Source organism: Notolepis coatsorum, assembly GCF_963971535.1.
Source record: "Notolepis coatsorum genome assembly, chromosome: 13".
Taxonomy (NCBI): domain Eukaryota; kingdom Metazoa; phylum Chordata; class Actinopteri; order Aulopiformes; family Paralepididae; genus Notolepis; species Notolepis coatsorum.
The window spans coordinates 2574283-2582626 of record NC_140177.1 but is presented as its reverse complement, the minus strand read 5'-3'; the positions used below and the strand labels follow the sequence as shown (position 1 = coordinate 2582626).

At 40.7% G+C, this 8344-nt stretch overlaps 1 protein-coding gene across 2 annotated transcripts; it reads left to right on the top strand.

Moving 5' to 3' along the window:
* The first annotated feature begins 1120 nt into the window (after nucleotides 1-1120).
* snrpd1 (small nuclear ribonucleoprotein D1 polypeptide) lies at nucleotides 1121-7233 on the top strand. 2 transcript variants are annotated; one of them, XM_084327438.1, is made up of 4 exons: nucleotides 1121-1241; nucleotides 1858-1934; nucleotides 2690-2881; nucleotides 6897-7233. In XM_084327438.1, the coding sequence occupies exons 1-4, from the start codon at nucleotides 1228-1230 to the stop codon at nucleotides 6971-6973; spliced, it is 360 nt and encodes a 119-aa protein (XP_084183564.1). In that variant the 5' UTR covers nucleotides 1121-1227; the 3' UTR covers nucleotides 6974-7233. The 2 variants fall into 2 exon arrangements, with proteins under 2 accessions (XP_084183564.1, XP_084183563.1); XM_084327437.1 differs by having other exon boundaries at nucleotides 2690-2887.
* The last annotated feature ends 1111 nt before the right edge of the window (nucleotides 7234-8344 follow it).

Below are 8344 nucleotides of genomic sequence, written 5' to 3'. Positions count from 1 at the left end.
GCAGCTATACACCTGTACTAACCCCTGTATGGTTGAAAACACTGATTCCACTTCCTGTGTGCATCTTGTTGCGTTTCTGAGAGCACCAGTGTGATTCACCGACGGGTGCCAGGTGAACATGTCTACTCTGGACAGCTTCCTGTTGTTTATCTTTCCAGCATTCTGAGGGAGCAAGTAGCAGACTTTCATCAATCTTTATTTATTTTTTTTATCTGAGATGGGAGATTTGGCGCTAAACTAAAGACCGTTCCTAAAACACCATGAGGGGGGGCATGTTTCTTTTGTCATTTATAAACGCTCCATATGTCTCCCCGCCATCTATATGACCTTGTGTCACGTCTACAGCAGTGTTTCTTAAACTACGGGTCTGGACCCAAAGTGGGCACATCTGTTTTAATGAACCTTGAACCCTGGATAACTAAACTCATGTGGGTCTCCGCCAGCTGAAAAAAATAATAATAATAAAAAAAAAACATGGTCTATAATATAGGCTAGTTTAGGAAACAAAGGCTGGGGTATATTTGGGACTGGACGCATACCATGGGATATAGGGTGCAATATGATGCATGGTCAACGCACTGAGTCTGAATTTTTTTTTTTTTCTTTGGGTCTTTCCTTTTATTTTGCACACCACTGTTTTCTATGTTTTTGGAACTAATTCACTGCTGTCAGGTTAGCATAGATGAATGTTGTGGATTTATTTTTATTTTTTATTCAGAGCTTTGTTTCTTTGTTGTCGATTTTGATTTGGCACTGGATTTGTGGTGTCGAGGCAAGGGGGACGCCGTGTCATATTTTGTACTCCATCCGATATTTTATAGCAATCGATAAAAACCAACAACCATATTCAGATATTTCAGAAAAATTAATTGCACTTTCATAGACAATACTTGATACATTCCCAATCAGTCCATAGGAGAGGAGGCAATGTTTGATGTTTGGCCAATACTGTAAATTAAAGTGTCAGTGCAAAGTTTACGCTCAATAAAAAGAACTGAAATGTGTTCTGTTGCATGGAGTCTTTCTTCACATTCTTATCCGGTTCCACCAGTAGGGGTCGATGTTTTTTTTTATTTGATATATTTGTATACATTGAGTCGCATTTTTTAATGACGCAGTTCCGTGCGACCGAAACGTATTTCATACAACAGCGACCTGTGTTCTCACTTGAGCGCTGTAATTTTTGTCTTTTTGGTGAAGGATTTACCTATACAATCCATCACCATCATGAAACTAGTACGGTAAGAGCCACCAACAAACTATAATCTATCGATTGCCTTGGTAAACGCAGATAAAAGGCAACTTATGCGGTCGGATGGGTTTAGATTTTAGATGAGAGGTTTAGGTCCGAAGCGGGAATCACCGGAGTTCAAAATGAATTCCGGAATGAATGGATTTCTTGCCGCGAAGTAAAAACGCTGCATTTTTCCCCCACAGAACGAAGGCAACTTACATTTTATTAGCAAGCAAATTATTACAACGTAGCTAGCCTTTGTGACCCTAGCTATACGACTTTTAATAATCCGGTCGGTAGTGGAGGCCATTGTGCTGCTTCCGTCCTTCCTTAGTGTGCAAGGAATGAGTTCAAACTGGTTCAGAAACATTACTTCAGTTTATTTAAAACACCCATCAACTGCTCTGTTATTAGCAACGTGTTTAGAAAACAAAGGGGGCTGGTTAGCTCATCGAGCACGGTGTTTATTGCTTAGTTACCCCCATTGTTTTGGTCGTGTACTATGCTAGTTAGCAGCTAGCTAAGTTAGTTATGCCTTCATGGGAGTTAGTTCAAGAGGCTGCGTCCAGTTTCCCTGACGTTCTGTTTCCGTAATGGTATTGTTATTGTTACTTCACCCACAGGTTTTTGATGAAACTCAGCCATGAGACAGTCACCATTGAACTGAAGAATGGCACCCAGGTCCACGGCACCATAACAGGTACATATACACCCCTCTATATATCTGTTGTCTAACTTGTCTGGGTGATCTTGATGCCAACAAAGTCCGTCATCACCAGGCTTGGTTCTCTCGAATCCATGGCTGGTCTCAAACTTCCATGTAGCTCTGTTATTAGTTATTTTCACAGTGACCAATATGAAGAGTGTATCTCTAAATAACTGCAAAGAATGGATAGTGGTTATCTGTACTGTTGATTAAATGGTGCATTTATAACATCACCTGTACGTATACATCAGCCACCAGCCAAATACTACTAAATTGTAGGGGTGGGAATCACCAGAGGCCCCACAATATGATATTATCAGTCACAATATTATGATATTGCGATTGTATTTCCATTATTCAACTGCAAAGGATGTCCCCAATGGAAGATATGCAGCAAAGAAAATCCATAGAGCATCTGTTGTATCTGATAAGAAAGTTTACAGTCGGTTCACCTCACTCCATATTTTTATTGCAGCAAACTAGGATTACCAAGCAAAATTATTATTAAAATAATTTAAAAATATTGATTATTGGCATCAATGTATCAATATAATTTTGGCATGCAAAATAATATGATACTATGCTGTATTGGCCCACCACAACTAAATTGTTGCTGTAGCCAATAGGTTTACCAGACACTGACTGACAAACCAACCAATGCGTAGGTCCTACTTTTTTCTATGGTTGTTAAAATGACTCTACGCCGGTTCTACGCATGTTTCCAACTGTTGACTTCTCTCTCCCCTCAGGTGTGGACGTGAGCATGAATACCCACCTGAAGGCGGTGAAGATGACCCTGAAGAACCGGGAGCCCACCCAGCTGGAGTCCCTCAGTATCCGTGGCAACAACATCCGCTACTTCGTCCTCCCGGACAGCCTGCCGCTCGACACCCTGCTGGTGGACATAGAGCCCAAGGTCAAGTCCAAGAAGAGGGAAGCAGGTAAAGGTACACGCGCAGATCCATTCCATTTCTAGAAGAAGGCATAGGCACTTGTGGATGATGACCTTCATTGAATGAATGGTGCATCTATTAAAGGGGAACACCGCCCAATTTAGGAATTCCAAAATGTTATTTCCATGGCCTAGGAAAGTCCAATCAATATTTGTGAACATGAGCTGCTCTCTTCCAAAGCCAGAAAGACTCAAACTTGTAACGTCCTCAAGTATGAAATCTGGAGCTGTGCCGTTGACGATGAATGGGAGGCTGATTTTGTGGATCCACAGAATGTTTGTTCAAGTTGTTATACTCGAATGAGCTTTAGTCTATAATAGTGTTCTCTGTGTCATCTATAACCTATCAATTCATTGTCAATGGAGCGGCTTCAGGCTTTGTACTTGATGACATCACAAGGTTTGAGTTTGAGTTGTTTTTGTATTTGGGAGAGTGGTCCATGTTCAATAATTTCTCCACCTTCTTTAGACCAGAGGAATAACGTGTGTGAATTCTTAAATTCGGCATAGTTCCCCATAATGTGTAATGTAATGTAATAAGTGGGCCGTCCCATATGGAATTCCTATGTTATATTTTCAAAATCAACGCTTCTTAGCCTGCTTAACTTTGTAAGTTGTGTTTTCCCCCTCGCTTATTTTCCAGACACGGAGGTAGTTCCCTCATCATCATAGTTATATTGTGCTCTCTATTAGAGCTGTCCCCGAAGCCTGTTTTTGGGATTCGAGCTTCGCCAGGGTTTTTCGAACAGACGTTCGAACCATCAGTTTTAATCATGCAAAAAATGTGCTCCTAAATAAGTTCAGTACTGTCAAGTCTTTACCTTAGGCACATAGTGCTCATTTACACACATAGCGTAGCGCATATTGCTGCGGTTATTAAGAGTAGTAGTACCTACTTAATGATCACGGGAGGCTTCAATAAAGTTTGGATGGTAATCCATTTTGTGAATATCTTTGTTGGCCGACGGCTCCTGCTATCTTAACGTTAGCTGCGCTCTGCATAGCTTAATTAACGTGCATAACATACCTGTGTAACGCTAAGTAACTTGTGTTCCGCTGGGAAAGTTCAGCATCATTGCATATGCATACTAGGGGTGGACGGTATAAACGGTATACGGTATAAACGGTATGAATTTGCTCTACGGTATGGATTTTGACTATACCTTGTAACTAGGGATGCACCGACAGTGGCAAAAAATTGCCCTTCGGCTTTCAGCCGAAAGAGTTTTTTCACCGAAAATATATCACCGAAACAGAAACAACCTAACAACCTTGCGTGTTGTGTGATGATGTCGCGCTGTCGGGAGTCGCGCTGTTTCTATGTAAACTCTGCGCGCAACGCGTCCAATAAATGCGTCTTTAATATGCTTTATATCCTTATTTACTATATGCCGCGGTTAATCACTGAGTGATCTAATATGCATATTATTCAGAGCGAGAGGGGGGGGATTGTGTTTCTCACATTGACGCTGTCTGTCTGTCTACTGTGCCGAGTCAAGCGAGCACATTCAGCTGGGGACTAGAAAGGTGCGCTCAGTAGAGCACAGATGTCCGCTGCGCAGCCAGAGAAAAGATGGAATTAATGTACTGTATGCATTCAGAAGTGCTGAATAAATGTTTTATGGACCCATAATAGTGATTATTTATTATTTAAGTTAAGTTTTGCCATAATCATATATTTTTCCATAATCATAATGTTCCACAACATTGGTAAAAAAAAACTATTCTATGAATCATTTTCGGTTTTCGGCCAACTGTTTTCTATTTTCGGTATCGGTTTCGGCCAAGAATTTCCCATTCGGTGCATCCCTACTTGTAACCGGTAGAGCAGCTCTAAAATAGCAATGACGTCATGTAACCACAGCGCGACTATTTCACTCGCATTTGCCCCTAAAAATAGATAGAATTAGTCATAGATAATAGATATGTGCAAACTGGAAAAAGTTATTTAGGAGGCTTCGCGCAGTGGGCGTGTCAACGCGCAATTGTCATTTCATAATAAACACATATCACCACGGCGCACAGCAAGTTTAAATTTCAGTTCCTGGCATTTTTAACCAGTGGAGAATCGTTTTTCTTATATGAATTATTCTACGTTAATAAAACATACCTGGTGATCAACTACAGTTTGCTGTGAACATTATGATATGTGTGTAGTGTTCTGATAACGACGGCTGGGCAGCGGGGCTGGATGCTGGATTTTGCGAGAAGCATATGCAGCTGCAGAGCCGCAGAATCAACCATAACTCACCCATCTGTACCGGCACAGTGCAGTACTCCAATTCAGCCATTGGCAATTCAGCCGTTGGGTGGGGGGCGCTGTTGAGCCGGGCCTGTGACCGGACCTGAAAGGGCCCCTACTCTGCGGCTCTGCAGTTGCATACTATTGGGATTCGTTGGGAGCAGCACAGAGTCTCGACTCGGGACTTATTTTATTTGGAATATAATGACTGTATACGCAAAAGTAGCCTAGTTTTAAGTTAAAATATTATAAATCTACATGCCTTGAGGATGTCATTATTTATATAGCCTGCCTATCGGGCAAAAAATAATTCTAACGGAAACACTGATACCGTGATTATACCGTTACCGTCTATGCTTCAAATTATACCGTGATATAAATTTTAGACCATACCGTCCACCCCTAATGCATACACTTGGTTTAATCCAAATGTCCATTTGAAAACGTATTATGAAATAAGATGGGTGAGTGTGAGTCACTCAACTCTTTTGCATGATTGATTCATTTCCTGATAATGTATGACTGACCCCTCATCTCGACTAGACTGTGTTGTTGTGTCTGCGTTCGCGCGTGACTTTCGAATTATTGTAAACAACATAGTACTGTGATATATATCACATTCTGATATATATATTTTGTGTAAAATACTTCTTCTTTTTTTAAGCAGCGGTTCGGCGGTAGTGTAATTTTGTGAAATGTAGCCCTGGGTCTCCTCTTTCTTAGGACTACAACGATTTCATGAGTGCTTCATCTCCTCGCGTCGAAATCGTCCGTTTTCCGGAGCAAAGCGTGGATTTTTTTCTATAAACTCCTATTTCGCTAATGTAATCCCGCGAGGCATGAGTTTGTTGCAGGAAACTGGAGCGTATACGTGTTGCTGCAAAAGGTTTGCTAGCTTAGTGTTATCTAAAAATCTATCTATAAAAGGTAATAACAGCGGTTCATGTTTGTGCATTTACAAATTGTGCCAACAACGTTCTAAAAACAGATTTCCCTGAACAAATGCTGGAGCACTACACGAGTAATTCATGCAAGCAAGTACTCAATATGTGAAAACATTACTCGTGCCCATCTCTAACGGGCCGACCTCAGAGCCATGTCCCGGAAGGGTCATGTTGTCTTCACCTTGTTACTGCCACGCATGCACACAGTCACTTTAGCCAATACTGCATCCTTCCCTCAACCTGCGCCCCGGACTGATGTAAAAATTGGCTGGGGGGGGGGGGGGGGCGCATTATAAATTCAAAATATCGTATCAAGAGCACTGATTGACACTTTAATTAAGAAGAAAACAAGACTTTCTCATTGTGTGTCGACATCTATCTGTTGAGTTGGTATGAAAGCCTGTGCTGGAATTTCACTTTTTAATGAGGAATGATCTAATTATGACACTTTCACACAGAAGACTCTCGTATATGTTGATAAAAACGTCCCAGGTCCCAGAATGGAGAGCAGGGATTTTGAGGGAGTGATTAGACAAATAAGACTTTTTCCAACCCATCTCCAGCTTCATTTTCCCCATAGAGAGAAGTGTGTTTTTGTTGTGTATGTTCCAATATCATGCCTAGGGATGCAATGTTTAAAAAGATATGTATAACCGGTTGTTGAGCCTCATTAACCAGTTATTATCAGTTAATTGATTAACTTAACAAATCCATTATAAACCAGTGGACTTACCGGTAATGTCCTTGTTTTTGTTTACCTATCTGTTGTCATATGGTTTTGCGAATAGATTTCCATTCTCGTTGTTTCTCTCACACAGTGGCTGGACGTGGGCGTGGCCGGGGACGAGGACGTGGAAGAGGGAGGGGCAGAGGAAGGGGTGGCCCCAGGAGATGATCACCATGGCGATACAGTCGGACCCCAAGCCGTTTTTGTACAGGATTTTTTTTTTTTTTTCATTTTCATTCGTTTTATCCAAGGATATTTTTGTGAATCCCACATGGATTTTTTTTTCGTTGTTGTGTACATTAAAATCACGTTCCCAATGCACACTGCATTATTGCAATTTTCACATGACTTTCAAATACGTTTGATTCTTTTCACATTTTTCATTTGTAGACATGCAGACATTTGAATAAAGTTTTTTTTTTCTTGCATGGATATGTGTTTAATATTATTCCTACGTAAATGGTTGAGTGAAATAGAATTTGGCACGTTGAGCTACAGAATAGCCTGGTGGAGAGAGTTTGAGGCATGAATTGGGCAGAATATTTTGTCTGTGCTGATTAGTCTTTGGCTATGTTCACTAGTGTGCAAGCCTTAGCCTGTTGCTAAATTCCAGTGGTGGAAGTAACTTAAGTACAATATCGAGCTACTTGTACAAGAGTATTTTCATTTTAGGGAACTTTATACTTTTACTCCACTACATTTCAAAGGAAATATTGTACTTTTTACTCCCAACTGAACCCATCAGTTACCATTTACTTTGAAGGGAAATATTTTGCATAGAAAACATGGCAAATGAATATTATATACTTTAATATTTGAATCCTGTCAACTTCAAGATGATGTAATCAGAGCAGCATAACTGGACCACATACCACTTTAACATAACCAGTTTAGAGGGCAATGGTTCAAGTATGGAAGTATACATTAAATTCTGAATATTTCTCTACTTTTACCATAGCACTAATTTATCTGGCTATTTCTACTTTCACTTATGTAAAGGAACTGTGTACTTCCACCACTGCTAAATTCTCATTTATTGCTCAGATCAGATGTTTTTTGTTTGGCTGTTTACATTTTTTCAGATTCCAGGTCAAGCTCCTGGACTGACCCACGTGCTCAAATGAACAATAAAGATGGATATAAAAGATCTAGAGACCCGTGTGATTTAGGACCACATAAAGGCCCAAATCAGAATAGAAGAGATCAGATGTGATTTGTGTTCACACTGAATAAATCTGATCTGAGTCGCATATGAGCAAAGAAATCAGATGTGGGTCTCTTGTCTGCAGTCTCAGCTGTGGGGAAATTGTACCACGGGTTATTTATTTGTGATAAATGATATAGATCCCTGAAAGCATGACGTAGAACGGGTCACTGACGCTGGACGTAACACACCACGAGTTCAGAGTAGACGCGTTATTTTTTTCCGTAGCCGCATTTTGCGGAGACACTCTGATTGGCCACTTCATGTGACATGTGCGCCCAATCGTGTGACGCCTGTTTCTACACTGGTTAAGCTTAGGCACTCTTTCGAAGTTG